Consider the following 15934-nt stretch of genomic DNA (forward strand, 5'->3'; position numbering starts at 1 on the left):
AGCAATCTTGTTGGGGAAATTTAGGTATAATTTTTTTCCAAGGAGAGTTCATTCTTTTTACAATGCTGTTAGAAAAAAGGAGAGTCTGTCTTGTATAACTTTCTATAGATGATGGAAACTTGCCCTTCAATTTAGTCTTTTAACTTGCTTCTCTACATCCACCTAATCATCAATCAAGTAATTCATTTTCTCTTTTCCTGTCCATCTCTCCCATTTGCTTCCTCTTTTTTACCCCATCTCGCTGGCACACATGCAGACAGATTTCTATTACCCCAGCGCTTTCTGATCCTTCCCTCCATCGCCTCCCTTTAAAGAGGCTTTCTTTCATTTTAAAGAGACCATTTTAATTGATTTTGATCAACTCTGCTCAAAAATTTATCCTCAGTTTCACATTAGGATTAGCCTTTAATAATCTGAAGATATAATTCAATTGTTTAAAAGACCATGTTAATAAGACCTTGGTAGAGTTACATGTATCAAGAAACATAGGACTTGGGCACAATGTACATACGGCTGACTTTCTTTTGAAAAAGGAAAGTAGTTTCTGAGGGGAGGGTAGGGCAGAGGTAAGAAGTAATTGGTACGTTAAGGAAGTGAGGAAGTGTTAGGGACCATTACGGAAATGTTTTTTTTTTTTTTTATTTTTGAGGCAGAGTCTCACTCTGTCACCCAGGCTAGAGTGTAATGGAGTGTCTTGGCTCACTGCAACCTCTGCCTCCCTGGCTCAAGCGATTCTCCTGCCTCCGCCTCCTAAGTAACTGAGACTACAGTCACATGCCACTACAACCAGCCAATTTTTGTATTTTTAGTAGAGACGGGGTTTCACTATGTTGGCCAGGCTGGTCTCGAACTCCTGACCTTGTGATCTGCCTGCCTTGGCCTCCCAAAATTGTATTCATTATTTTAAGGCAACTAACAAATGATCTTCTTTCAGTTAGGACATTGGAGAAGCAGACTTTACTGGTCATGAAATTGCATGATATCTAAAATTGTTATTTCTGGAAATTAGGTAAATGTCAGTTAATAGAAACTTTGTATGGAACGGCACATGCCAGCTAGCATAAAAGTGGTACATGTAGATGGTAGTATTCCAGAGTCCTGGGAGCCATGAGGTCCTTATCCATCACAAGGCCATCACAACCAGGTAGAAATGCCTCAGGAAAGCCGTGGGGTTGGCCACGCCAGCATTTACACATAGAACACTTCTTGGGCAGCCAGGTGTCATGGTCCACAGACTCACAGCTCTCTCTGCACACAACAATGTCACAGTTGCATCCATAGGAGGAAGGGCAGACACGAAAGCACCCCAGCATGCAGGTTCCCCCATTTAGACAGCAGGTTCTGCTTCATTCCTTACTGTCCTTTATCCCCATGGATGGCACAAACTGTGAGACAAGGACGAATTGCAGGCTCCTCCTGGGGCTGAGTGCTGTCCCCTTGAAAGCCAAGTCTCCCTGACATAGACATGCAAGATATGGTGGCCCAACCTGGCCAACTAATTCCAGTTCAAATGCTTTTGAAATGGCCATGATCAAAATTACACTCTGTCATTGTCCCCTGGAGTGCAATGCAACCTCTGCCTCCCAGGTTCAAGTGATTCTCCTGCCTCAACCTTCCGAGTAGCTGGGATTATAGGCATGTGCCACCATGCCTGGCTAATTTGTGTGTGTGTGTGTGTGTGTGTGTGTGTGTGTGTATTTTTAGCAGAAATGGGGTTTCACTATGTTAGCCAGGCTGGTCTCGAACTCCTGGCCTCAGTTGATCCGCCCGCCTTGGCCTCCCAAAGTGCTGGGATTACAGGCGTGAGCCACTGCGCCCTGCCATGGATTCTGATTTTAAAGAAATTTAGAAGATTTAAGTTTTATTTGTTTGTTTTAATCTCTGGCATCACATGACTCATTGCAATAATATAATATAATATAATAATAATATATTAACCTGGCCTGGTTTCAATATTTAAAAACATTGACCTTTCTTATTGGCATTGTGTTGTAATTAATTAGTTAAAAAATCATCAAAAGATTTCACTTCCAGAGAAACAGAAAAGTGAATCTTAAAATTTAGACTTCTTAGCCAAGTGCGGTGACTCATGCCTGTAATCCCAACACTCTGAGAGGCTGAGGCGGGCGATCACCTGAGGTCAGGAGTTTGAGACTAGCCAGGCCAACATGGTGAAACCCTGTCCCTGCTAATAATACAAAAATTAGCCGGGCGTGGTGTCGCATGCCTGTAATCCAAGCTACTCAGTAGACTGAGGCCGGAGAATTGCTTGAACCTGGGAGGCAGAGGTTGCAGTGAGCTGAGAGAGCGCCACTGCACTCCAGCCTGGGCGACAGAGCGAGACTCCGTCTGGAAAAAAAAAAATTGACTTATTTTTATGGACATTTAACTAAGTTGGTATTTTGGAGTAAATGGTTATTATTGTTTTCCTCATTGGAAATTGCATATGTGACTGGTGCTAGCTAACCGCTGGACTCCTTTTCTATTTCACTTATATATAAGACCACAAATGCTGCTGAGGCCTGTTTATTCATGGTACAGTTTCTACTATTTCTTACAATAATTTGGCTTACAAATTATGTTAGTTATTTGTGGCTTATGGAGATAAAAACAACACATATCTATACTATATGAACAGAAATATACTTAACAAAACCCCACAAATATCTATCTATAGTTATAGCTATATATAAACACTTTCCTACTTATTTAAGTAAATAAATTTAAATGTACATAATATTCACTCTTCTTTGATATTACTATCATAATTTTGTACATTTTATTTACATTAACTTTTTTCTTACGTGCATCACGTCCCTTTAGAAACTGAATTTGTTTCATTTCATGATCTTTGTTACTACAAATGATCACAACTTGAAAAATGGGAGCTCCTTTAAGTTGACTGTTTTTCCTTTCAGCAGTGCCCCTGCCATTTAGAAAACAAATCACTCTTGTTTCCTGGCAACAACAAAATGTTACAGACCTATTCTGATTTTATTCTGCCCAATAACATGAAATTGACTATCCTCTAATGGTTTCTGGTTCTTTTTTTAAATAGAACAATATTAGAGACAAAAATCTGGTCACTAGGGATGTTTACAAGTGTTAAGTAGGGAAAGAGTACAGTTATTGCTGCTGCTTTGGGACTTCTCTTGGTAGTGACTGAGCTTAAAGAAAATACTTCTTTTATAAGTGTGTAAAATATTGTTCTTTCCAGTATAGCTTATCATATCGTTATCCCTTATTTTTCTTATTGTATGAGATTTCAGCAGTTACTAAGAGTTTCTTCCTCTACATTGATGCACTGTGTCACCCAGCAGCATAGTAGCCCACTTTCCTCCCACCTCCTCTCTCACTCTCTGTTTTCTGGGACAATGGTTCTCAGCCTAGTTTTCATACTGGAGCAGCTTGGGGAGCTTTAAAAATGTTGATATGGGTCCCACTATCATAGCTTCTGATTTAACCTTCCAAAAAGCAGAATATGGTGTCAGAATTTTGTAAAAGCTCCATAGGTGATACTAAGGTGCAGCCAAAGTAAAGAACCTCTGTTCTAGAAAAGTGTTGCAACCTGAATAAAACCAACCAGGCACACTCCCATGAAATTACACCACAGAGGTTCCAGGGATACCAGCTTGACATTATAAACAGAGAAATTAAATGAATGCTTATCTTTTGACTGCTTTGCTTCAGGAGTTTTGGGGATGGGGACTTGTTAAAGAGGAAAACACACCTGCCTGTTTTTCAATCTTCTTGAAAGACTCATGTGTACAGGTCGTTGACTTCTCCAGTTGCTCCACTAGCATTTCTGTCTTTCAGCCTCATCTTCCTCACTCTTTCCTAACCTTGCTCTAATTACTTCAAGATTTTAAAAGGCCTTGATTTCTTCGTCTTTGAGGTTAAGATAATGTCTGCATGTGACACACACTAAATCTAGTAAAATTCAACAACGTATTGTAAAGTTCGAAAAAACCATAACAAGTTGGCAGTCAAGGGTCCTAGCTGCCTAAAATGATTTGAGAAGCTATAACAGAAGTCAAATCTGCTTCTCTGGCTATGAGATTCCAGAAGGTCAACTGCAATGTTAATCCACACTTTTCTTATCCTTTTTTTATCCTGTCTGTACACACTTTAGGGAGTGCTACATGTTTAAAGAAGTCTGAAGTATGACCTCTAGGATTAAACACTCCTCTGTCCCCACCCTCCGCTTCTCTCTCTCTCTTTCTTGGGGTTTTAGGCATCATAAAATTAATGAATTCATCTGATATAGGGAATTGATAGTTGATTATAATTATAGACCTTATTGACATATCTACCTCCACTTAAGTTACTTTTCCATGATGGAAGCCTGCATTCTTATAGTATGAAAAACAGAATGTCTGTTTTAGTAAGAGGACAAAGGCCTAAGACCTACTCTATTTCTGTGTAATCTATCAGTATTAGTTCTTCACTTAGTTCCCATACACACCCAAGTCTGGGAACCATTTTCTTAGGGCATCGAATAAGGAAGGGTAGTTGCTTCTCTAATGAGAAGGGCCTTAACAGAAGATGGTGAATTATTCTTTGCTCAGAGGAGTTTAGCTGCCTTTTTCCCTCAATTCCCTCCCTCCTAAGAATATTATAGACAGAGTCTTCTGTTTTTGTGGGCTGCCATCTCAGAAGCTTTGTCTACTCTTGATATATTGCCTGGTTAGGATTTTAAGAAAATAATAGAAGACGCCTTCAAAAATATGGCGGTCTCATTTCCCTCTTTCTTAGGAGTCTCAAACTTTAATATGCAAATGAATCCCCTGGAAACCTTGTTAAAATGCAGATTCTGCTCCAGTAAATCTGGGTAGGACCTGAAATTCTGAAGATCTAATATGCTCTCAGATGATGCTGATGTTGCTACTCTGAGGAGCAAGGTACTAGCTTTGGTTCTCAGCTTTGGCAACATGTTAGAATATAGTAGGAATATTTTAAAAAATAATGATCCCTAGGTCCCACTCCTAGAGATTTTGATTTTTCTGACTTAATTGATACAGAATATGGCCTGGGCATCAAGAGTTTAAAAAACTCTCCAAGTGGCCGGGTGCAGTGGCTCACGCCTGTAATCCCAGCACTTTGCAAGGCCGAGGCGGGCGGATCATCTGAGGTCAGGAGTTTGAGACCAGCTTGGCCAACATGACGAAACCCCGTCTCTACTAAAAATACAAAAATTAGCTGGGTGTGGTGGCGAGCCTATAATCCTAGCTACTTGGGAGGCTAAGGTAGGAGAATGGATTGAACCTGGGAGGAGGGGGTTGCAGTGAGTTGAGATCGCGCCACTGCACTCCAGCCTGGGAGACAGACTGAGACTCCATCTCAAAAACAAACACTCTCCAAGTGACTTTCATGTGCAACAAAATTTGAAAATCCCTTGTCTTAGTCCACCATCAAAAGTTAACCAATACCACATTTTTTTGTTTTGTTTGTTTGTTTTGTAAAATGGATCTTTTATTCACTCCTCATGCTATAAAATACAGCGTGCTTAGATAGTTCAAAGCAGTGGTTTACAAATCTCTATCCTCACTGACCCTGGTGTGGAGACTGGTGTGGGAGAAACCTTCATCAGAAGTGGTAAAATAAGAAAAATAAGGATAAGACAATTATATAGTGGATATTTCATAAAGCTCAAATAATTCATTTCAAGATTTATTCTTTGAAAATTGTCTTCACACCTTTTTGATGTTAAAATTATCTTTGTAAATTAAATTAAGGTAGTAACATATTATGACCTGTTTATTGCTTTTCTCATGCTCTTAATTGGTAAATAAAGATTGCAAATCTTATGCTGATCTCCACATAATTTTTTGGAAATTTTGGCTGGTTCCATTGAAATTGAGAAATCTGGGAGCCATGGGGCCATGATAAAATCCATTAAAATTAGAAAAAAATCTGATCTGTAAGTCTAGAAAATATTGTTATAGAAATATAGTTTTAATCTTTGATCCTCTAATCCCTGGGGCCAAGCAGTCCTTGAATTTTGTAAGCACTAGAGTTTATTGCTTTCTGTGTCAGTTCAGGTCCACTAAGAAGCAGATTCCAAGAAGGAATTAGACTTGCAAGAGATTTATTGAGGGAAACACCAAGAAACAAAAAGAGAGAGGAAGCAGGAATGGGCCAAGAGGGCCTTTGGACAGGGAGGCAGGTCTGACCCCTGTGGGAAGGAAGGACGGGTGGGTAGGGAGAGCCTCATCCAGTAGTGCAGCTCTGAGAAAGTCTCAGCCAGGCTGATGGGGAGTCCCAGAGCACAGACTGCCCATCAGAGAGGTCCCCTGTCAGGAAGGAATGGCCCAGCGCTATTCTCCCCACCGTGTTCTGTCATCAGTTTGGAACAGCCTAGGGAGGGTGGCCTTGGCAGGAATGCTGCAGGGCATCCGAAGGTGTAGCAGCTAGAAGTCAGCCAATGGCTCTCTTCATAGCAAGTTCTCTTCTGTAGGGTGATCTGTGTGTGCACTTCCATGGCTGCCACACTGGGACTTGCAATTCCACAGTGAAAATATATCTTTTTTCTGTCGGATGATGTGAAAGAAAATCAGCCATATGGCAGGTCATTAATGTTTCTCTGTATATCTTGCTTTTGGTCTTGTCCCTGTTAACCAATGGCCATTTATCAATTATAATTCATCATTATGTCTGCTGGGCCCACAATTATCACCATAAAAAATGTAAAATCGCTGGTCACTGGATAAGTCGTGGAAGGTAGAACATCTGGCTTATGTAATGAATACATGTTTAATATTACCTTTTAAACCTGTAATGTTGGTAGGTTTTTTCACGTAGTAAAAATTCTATTTGTTAGTATTTCTTGTTATTATTTCTTATCTTATATTAAATAAGGCATTATTAAGCATAATTAACTTAGATTATCTTTTTCTTGGTTTGCCACAGTGTATTGTCTAGCATGACAGATGCAGTATTGGCTCGAGTGTATAAACAATCAGATTTGGACACCCTGGCTAAAGAAGCATCCATCCCAATTATCAATGGGCTGTCAGATTTATACCATCCTATCCAGATCCTGGCTGATTACCTCACGCTCCAGGTTGGTTTATTTATTTGTCTTACAAAAGAGAAAAATCAACAAATAATTCCTGACTTGCTCTAAGTGAAACCGTTTACTTAAATCATGGCATTGGTGTTTTATTTTCAAATACCAGCTTGACAAAGAATTATAGCTTATGTGTGCATTTTCTGGGGAAAACAGGGCATTGTTAAAAACAGACTCTAAGATCCTTCTGCACTCAACTCTATTCCCAAACTCTTTTAGCCCATATCTCATCTTCTGTTCTGTCAATCCCTTTGATTTTGGTGCCATATTTAACACAACGAATGAATAGAGAACACTGGAGCATACAAAATGGACAAGCCGTATGTGATTCTATAGACATCAGAGTCTGTGGCTTGGGAGTGAAGACTGGCGGAGTGTGCTTTGAATATTCAAAATGGTCAGTTACTAAGTCACTCTGGGAGAGGGGGCCACTTTCTATCATTTTAATAAACTAGTTGTTTAAAAGTAGGTTTAAGAATATGCAGAATTTATAGAATTGGAGCTCAAATTTAGCCATTCTAGTCCTCCCAAATTAGGAACTTGAATAACTTTGAAAGATTTCCCTTGTTTGGTTTGCCACAGCCAATCTACATGGTATTGCCTCTGGAAATCCTAACAGCCATGGTTTCTATGTCTATGGATGACTGAGGAGACAAGATAAACTGGATAGGCCCATCTTCTTCCACATTTGAATAAACTACACACATTTAAATGTGAGGTTAAGCTCAAAATAAAACACTTTGGACATGAGGATGAGATCCATGCAGAGAAGATGATATAATTATGTCAGATACCAAAGTGACTGTCTGGGGCTGTGGCTTTACATATACACCAGATAATTTAATGCTTCTCCCTGGGGCTTTATCATTCATTACTAGATTATAAATTCATTGAGGGAAAATGAGCTGTCCTGTTCATCATAATGTCCCCTGCAGGACCTCGTGTAATGCCTTCATATAGGAGATACTTAAAGTAGGAGCTGAATGAATAAATAGCAGCTTGTTAAGAGCATGGAATTGAAATCAGATGGATCTGGAATTAAATTCTAGCTTAGCTAACTAGTAGTTCTGTGATCTCCAAATTGCTTAGCCTTTCTCTTTTTTAATCTTTTTAAATATATAAAATATATAAAACCTACAGACACTTCAAGAAAATAAAACAAACATTCACGTGTTCACACAGTTTTGTCAATTTTTAACGTGATGGAGTAGTTACTTTATAATTCTTTGCTGTTTTTCAATAAAACATTACAGATGGAGTTGAAGCCCACCATGTGACTCTGCCTGATCTCATTTTCTTCCCTTCCACAAATATATTATTATCCTGATATTAGTATCTTTACACATATCTATAGCCATAAACAACCAACAGTATTATTATTATTTGAGACAGAGTCTCACTCTGTCACCCAGACTGGAGTACAGCAGCATGATCTTGGCTCACTGCAACCTCCGCCTCCCGGGTTCAAGTGATTCTCGTGCCTCAGCCTCCGTAGTAGCTGGGATTACAAGTGTGTGCCACGTCTGGCTAATTTTTGTATTTTTAGTAGACATGGGGTTTCACCACGTTGACCAGGCTGGTCTTGAACTTCTGACCTCTGGTGATCCACCCACCTCGGTCTCCCAAAGTGCTGGGATTACAGGCATGAGCCACCGCACCTGGCCAACTAACAGTGTTATTGAGCATCTTTGTCAACTTCATATAATGGGAACATGCTCTGAGCCACCATGCTACACTGTTCCAGGTATTCTGTATTTCCCCTTTCTCATACCAAAGAATTTCAGCTCCATAAAAGCAGTGATTTTTGTCTCTTTTGTTTATTGTTATATCTCCAGGGCCAAGGACAGTGTCTCAGTGTCTGGACATTAAAGGTGCTCATTTGTATCCAATGAATGAATACAACTAAGATTCAGATTTGAAATGTATGAAACTCTTAGTCTCTGTACAAGTTCATATGATGCCTTGGTTTAAGATATTAAGACATTTTACCATGTTTTTGTGATTGTACATTCATCTTATTGAATTGCTCTGTGTAATGCAAAAAAATTGGGAGTTCATTCCTTCTAACAAGGCACTAATATTGAGATTAAGACTATTTATTTTAACCTTAATAATTGCTACGCATAAGCGAATTTACTCCTGGATTTCATCTCCTTCATCCCTTGCCTTTTAGGAACACTATAGCTCTCTGAAAGGTCTTACCCTCAGCTGGATCGGGGATGGGAACAATATCCTGCACTCCATCATGATGAGCGCAGCGAAATTCGGGATGCACCTTCAGGCAGCTACTCCAAAGGTAGGGAAACTTTTTGCCTTGAAACTAACCCCTCTCTTAAATCATCCTCAGATGCAATTACCCAGTGACAAAAAAGCTCTCTTCCATTTAAGTATAGCACAGGTGAGGCCACAAAATTTAGGTTACGTTACTAGCCCTACTATTAAATGGCTATCTGGCCTCTTGAGAGTCCAATTTTCCATCTCTACAATAAGAGATAGTCTTGGCTGATGCCTTTTAACACTTGGCTGAGTCAGTGTTAAAAGCATGTCTGAATTGTCCCTTTGAATACCCTGCTGTAGGCCATTATGATGACTGGCATCATGCATTACCACCACAAAGGCTGAAGAACAATAAAATTCAGGCAGCATAGAATTCTCAACCCGTGGGAATGACACTGTCATTTTCCTAATACTGCAATTTGGTAGAAAAATGTAAATCCAATGTGAGGATCACAGTGATGGCATCTACATCAGCTTGGTATTTCAAAACTCAACTCTGGGGGCCTTTTGGCTTATAAAATTTGAGCCCCACATGGCTATGAAAATGACCCCTGCATACCTCCTACCTTGCTGCTAGCTCTCACAGCATGTGTGGAATACATGACTTCTTTCATAGGCCCAGTGTAACCCTTTTGATACACAAGAAACTGGCAATAATTGTTGCCTCTGAGGAGGGGAACTGGGAGGTTTGAGGATAGAGGTAGGAGGGAGACTTTATTTTCACCATACAGTCATGTATGGCTTCATAACAGGGATACGTTCTGAGAAATGGGTCCTTCGGTGAGTTTGTTGTTGTGGGAACATCATACAGTGTACTTACACAAATGTAGATGGTATATATTTTTATTTATATATATTCTTTCACATGGTAAAATAAATGTTCCAGCACCATTACTAAATATCAACCTTAGGCCAGGTTCCCCACAAGCACACCATCATGGGGATTTGTGTACAGATGATTCATTAAGGAAGTACTCCCAAGGGAGATCCCTAAGGGATTAGAGGGAGCAGGACAGGGAAAGGGAAGAATCTAAGCAAGGATGCCATTTATAGTGACCAACCATCCTGATTTGCCCAAGATCAAGAGATTTCTGGGGACATGGGGTTTGGGGGGCTAAAATTGAGAGTCCGGGCAAACCAAGGTGATTTGGTCACCCTAGTACCATGTCATGCACAGTCCCACAGAAAGTAGCTTCAGTCTGATCTCACAGGTGAGCTCTGGAGTGTAAGTTATGCCCTAAAGTTATCCCAGCATTGGTCAAGGGCAGCAGAAGAGGTGGAGTGGTAAATCCCCTGGCACTTTTGATGGGAAAAGCAGCCTGGTAGCCAGAGAGCTGTCCCCTGAAGATGAACTGCAAGCACTAGGTGTTAAAAACACTGAAACTGGGGAGGAAGCAGAAGCCATGAAGAGGGATCTCCTGGGGGCCTCTGAGTAGAGCACCAGCATCATCTGCTGCATCCGGCCAAAACAAAACTAGACACCACCAAATGCTTTCACCAGGTGTTTTTATCTTGCTGTCTTGGATTTTTAGGGCTGCCGTAACAAATTACTACAAACTGCACAGCTTAAAACAGTAAAAATTTACTCTTTCACAGTTTTGGAGACTAGAAGTTTGAAATCAAGGTGTTGACAGGCCACACTCCCTCGGAAGCCTCTCAGGGAGGATCATTTTTTGCCTCTTCCTGCTTCTAGTAGCCCCAGGCGTTCCTTGGCTTATGGGTGCATCTCTCTAATCTCTGCTTCCATCACTTTACCTCTCTGTCTGTGTCTCTCTGTACAAATCTCCCTCTTCTTATAGGGACATCAACCATATTAAATTTAGGCCCACTTTTATCAAGTATGACCTCATCTTAACTAATTACATCTGGAAAGACTATTTCCACATAAGGTCACATTCTGAGGTTCTGGGTGGGCGTGAATTTTGAAGAACACTATTCAACCAAGTACACTTGCCATAGAAAAAATTTCCACTGCATGCAGTGGAAGTCATCCTATTATAGTAAATTTGCGGGACTCAGAGAGATGATCCTTACAACAGATAATTCTCCTCTTTTATTCAGCGTGAACTGAAATAAGGGTCAGATCCGATATGTGCTTAAGGTGGCTTTTATTCACTTTGTGGGAAGGGTGAGTACACTCTCCATACAAAGCTAGTTTGAAGAAAGGCTCTGTATTAATGCAAACTCTTATTGCATTTGGTTCCCACAGATGAAACATACATTAACAATAATTGTTCGCTGGTATAAAGATCTTTTGGAAGGCTTCATTCTGTTGAAGAAATATATGGTTTAAACATTTTATTGTATGACAAAGATGTTTTATTAACATCAAAGGAAAAAATTCTAATATTACAGAGTAATTGCAGTATTGTTCTTATGCAGAAACTCATTTAAATGATAAAGAGTACTAAAACCTGGTTAAACCTTGGTGGGAGTAAGAGTTTTGCAAAGTCTCCTGGAAAGTCTGATAGTGCAAAAGTCGTTCCATCAATTTGTAAGTCTTCAGTTGTTAGCAGACCTGTTTCCTTTAAAGATAAAGCTAGGAGATTTATTGTAAAATTTAGAAACACTGAAACGTTTCCAAGGCCATGATTAATCTATTTTCCCGTTCTTTAACCAAGAATAACTTAAATGTTCAAGAAAAAATAATTTTGTCCATGATTGTAAAATTGCTCCATAAACTATCAATACTAATGATTTTAACATTGTTCTAAGTGAATACTTAGACTGAACTGGGTGTGTTAATCACCTTCTTTGTCTGGTTTTAAAATTTATGTAAAGGCTAGTGAGTGATTTAGTATTGAAAGCTGAGATGTGAGTAAAGAATTCCTCTCTGTATTCTAAGTCATGCCACAGTGCATGCAAGGTTGGGTGATTTTCTAATTTCCAACCCTCTCTGTTGGTTCTCTAAGTACTTATTGATTCCTTTTCTAAGAATTATTATACTTAGGGAGTATAAAACCTACTCTCCAAAGGGAAGGCTAAATTTTCAGGGTAGGAGGCACCTGGGGTAATATCCAAGTCTCTTCATTTATGTTTACCAGTATGGCTGTTCACAACATTAGTTGCTAAATTAGCTAGCTTTTATTAATTACTTTCCCCAAATCTCTATAAACAAGGCCCCAGAATTCATCGCTACATGAGGGTAGTAAAGCTGCTAAAATGTCCGCAGGCATCTTCATCAACCTCTGAGTAGTTTCTTCTTTCAAGAATGCTTTAATAGAAGAAGAAACTATGGTAGACGATCATGTGCAAATAAACACAATTTCACAAATAAACCTAGACATGCCTGTCACAGGTTGGGTTTCTTGGGAAGCAGACTCAGAGTTTAGCTCGCAGGACAGGCAGGATGCTTATTAGCATTTGCCCTTGAAATCAACAACTGTGGAAAGGAAGGGAAGGAAGCAGGAGTAAGAAGAGGGAGAAGCTGAGTTGCGATGCAGGCCCAACAATAGCCTTGGCTGATCTTATGGAAAGTTCTGTATCTGAGATGTCCGTTCAGCTGTCTGAAGTTGGGCATAGGGGGTCAGGTTTTCTTACCCTCCTGTCAATCAGCCATTGAATGTGGGTTGCCCCGAAAGGGTGTGTGACCTTGGGTGAGGCTGCTCTCTGCAGCTGAGGCAGTGCCCAAAGGGGGCTGACAGCTGAAAGCCATCTTCTGGCAGCACTCCCAGCAGCTGGGGGAATAAGTCCTTTATTCATGATTATTCATGGAGGGGGATCTGGGGAGCATACCACAGCATTCACTATAATGCCTCAGTGAAAAGTGATAAAAGTCAACTCGTATTCAATGCTAAGAATTTGGGAAAATGAGAAGGATAGAGGAAGGTGAGGATAATGACTGTGTTTGAACTGACGAGACTTCCATATGGAGGGTCTTGGAGGTGAGGCTGGGCTAGAGTTTTGAGGAGCTGACACATTGTGATGAAGACACCCAGGAGGGGACAAGAGAGGAGGTGTTCAAGGGTGAAAGGCTGTGATGGCAGAAAAGGGCAAGATGTGTACAGGGATGACAATAAGATTGGCTTTCCTGCAGCAAGATGTTGAGAAGAATTAAAAGAGACAGTAGCAGGGGGTGGAGGTGGGGAGCCTTGATGCTCTTAATCAGTTTTGACTTAAGAAACAAGTAGTAAACATCAGAGGCTTCAGAGAAGACAGTTATTGCTGCTGTGTACAGAATAGGTTGGAGAGTGAGGGTAGAGGCAGGGAGGCTGCCTGTGGGAACCTGGGATAGCTTGGGGAGCTTTAGCTCTTCCCATGACGTCCCCTCACCCAGAGTAGGAGCTAGGCTGAGCAAGCGAGTCACCTAGAGTGCAAAATTTGTGCATGCATGGCCCTGAGAATGCGTGTTTCTTTAATATTTTTCATAGCGCCTCCTAAAATGTTTTGCCCTAGGCACCTCGCTTGCCTCTCCGGTGTCTGACTCTGCCCTCACCAAACAATCCCAAACAAATATATAATCTTAGCAAAAACAATGTATTTGTTCTGTTAATGCCTTTCAAAACAAGCACCCTGCACTCAAAACGCTTGCTGGGGAATGCCAAAGAATGAGACGTGTGTAATGGGGAGGGGTATTGAGCTGGGATGGTCAGGGAAGGTTTTCTGAGGAGGGGACATTTCAACTGAGACCTGAAAAGTTACCCACACGGAGTGGGTGGAAGAAAGAATTTCAGACAAAAAAGGATAGCATGTGCAAAGACAGACAAACATGCTTTCATTTGTAGGCTTCTGAATATAATCCTCTTAAGCCATTATGGAAACCGGAAGAGGTGTGTCCAAGAGTTAGAAAGCACCATGTCTTATGTTTGCCTTTATGATTAAAGAAGTTGGAGACAGTGAAAGATGGGGCAATTTGTTGTCTTTTTAAATTCCAAAAGGCACTATTGAGTTTGGAATTCTAGGTGTAAAAACCATATTTTACTGAACGTGGTGGGACCACATCTTGAGAAAGGGAAGGAGAGGAGATATTGAAAAGAAAATAATACATATGGAAGAAAACATGTATAATAAAATTACCTAAATAACAGTTAAATTCTTCCTCCTGTAGGGTTATGAGCCGGATCCTAGTGTAACCAAGTTGGCAGAGCAGTATGCCAAAGAGGTATGCTCTTTACATGTAAAGCTGTGATTGCGTTTTACTGTCCCATGAAGTTATCTAACCAGCGTGCTTATGTATGCTAGAATGGTACCAAGCTGTTGCTGACGAATGATCCATTGGAAGCAGCGCATGGAGGCAATGTATTAATTACAGACACTTGGATAAGCATGGGACAAGAAGAGGAGAAGAAAAAGCGGCTCCAGGCTTTCCAAGGTTACCAGGTTACAATGAAGGTACAAATTGATGCCTCTCTGAAGGTTCATTAATTCCATTCATAAAGGCCAGAACCATCTAATCACTCATTCACTTTAGGGGAGCAGACTGTCCTTTCATTCCCTATAAAATACTCACTGACTGTATCCCCTAGGGACTTCTCTCCTTCCAAAGATTAGCTGTGTCCTTTGGAAAAGCATTTTTGTGCTGGATGAAGCAATTTGAAACCCGGTCAGAAGAGAGGAGCAGGCTTTTCCCTTTCACAAGAATCGAGGCATTGCAGTGTTTTACTCTTTGTGTGTTTAAAGAAATTAGGTTACTTCTGATGCATGTAGTTTCTTGTGATTTCTCGCCTAAGAAAAGCCCCTTAACTATGCTCCTCAGACTAGTCCTTGCCTCTATTTTCCAAGGACCTCTAAATCCAGTTTGGTTTTGCTAACTCCCTCTAGGGCATTCCAGGGGACTCATCTGTTTGGCGGTCTTCCAGTAAGATCTGGAGCAGTGCTTCTCAGTCTTGAACAGGTATCAGCATCCCCAGAGGAGCTGTTAATACACAGCTGGCTGGGTCCCACCCCCAGGGTTTCTGATTCAGTAGGTCAGGGTGAGACCTGAGAATCTGCATTTCTACCAAGTTCCCAGGTGATGCAATGCTGCTGCCTCCAGGGCCACACTTTGAGAAGCAATGTTCTGGAGAAATACCCTAAAAGCCAAGTGCACAGAGGTTTTGTCAGCAACGCAACAAATCTACTTTGGAGAAAGGGATTAAGCAAGTACAATTAATATTATATTAATGAAGTAATACATAAATACAAGTTCTTTATTGTTACATATAAAATAGAAGTTTGAAAAATAAAAAGTAAAAATGTCTTTCTCCCATCTCTTTAACAGAGACTATTCCTAGAGGTAGCCACTGTTTAACAATTTGATGTGTCTCTTTGCAGACCTTTTCTGTGCATTCACATATATATGCCTCAATACACACATAACTATTGATTTTTCATAAATTTTAGACATTATTTATTATTTATTATTATTACTACTTTTTCCACTTAACAAATCTTAGATTTTCTTGCTCATTCATTTAAATATTTTTTATTTTTTTAATTGCTGCATAGAATTCCAAAGGATAAGTGGAACCATAATTAACTTAAAATGTTTCCTATTGATAAATTAGGCTATTTCTGAGAATGCTGATTACAAAACTGCTGCAGTGAACTTGCTTATACATATTTCTTTGTGCAAATATTACTGGAGAATAAGATCCTGAGAAGAATTTT

At 40.2% G+C, this 15934-nt stretch overlaps 1 protein-coding gene across 1 annotated transcript in view; it reads left to right on the plus strand.

Annotated features, from left to right (window-relative positions):
* Positions 1-15934, plus strand: part of OTC (ornithine transcarbamylase) — a 69430-nt gene that overhangs the window by 41730 nt on the left and 11766 nt on the right. The window contains exons 2-5 of the mRNA XM_017854957.1: positions 6910-7063; positions 9243-9365; positions 14394-14447; positions 14528-14677. Of these exons, the coding sequence (XP_017710446.1) occupies positions 6910-7063; positions 9243-9365; positions 14394-14447; positions 14528-14677 (481 nt within the window). The remainder of the gene's footprint in view (positions 1-6909; positions 7064-9242; positions 9366-14393; positions 14448-14527; positions 14678-15934) is intronic.

The sequence above is a fragment of the Rhinopithecus bieti genome, unplaced genomic scaffold (assembly GCF_001698545.2).
Source record: "Rhinopithecus bieti isolate Rb0 unplaced genomic scaffold, ASM169854v2 scaffold_40017, whole genome shotgun sequence".
Lineage (NCBI taxonomy): Eukaryota > Metazoa > Chordata > Mammalia > Primates > Cercopithecidae > Rhinopithecus > Rhinopithecus bieti.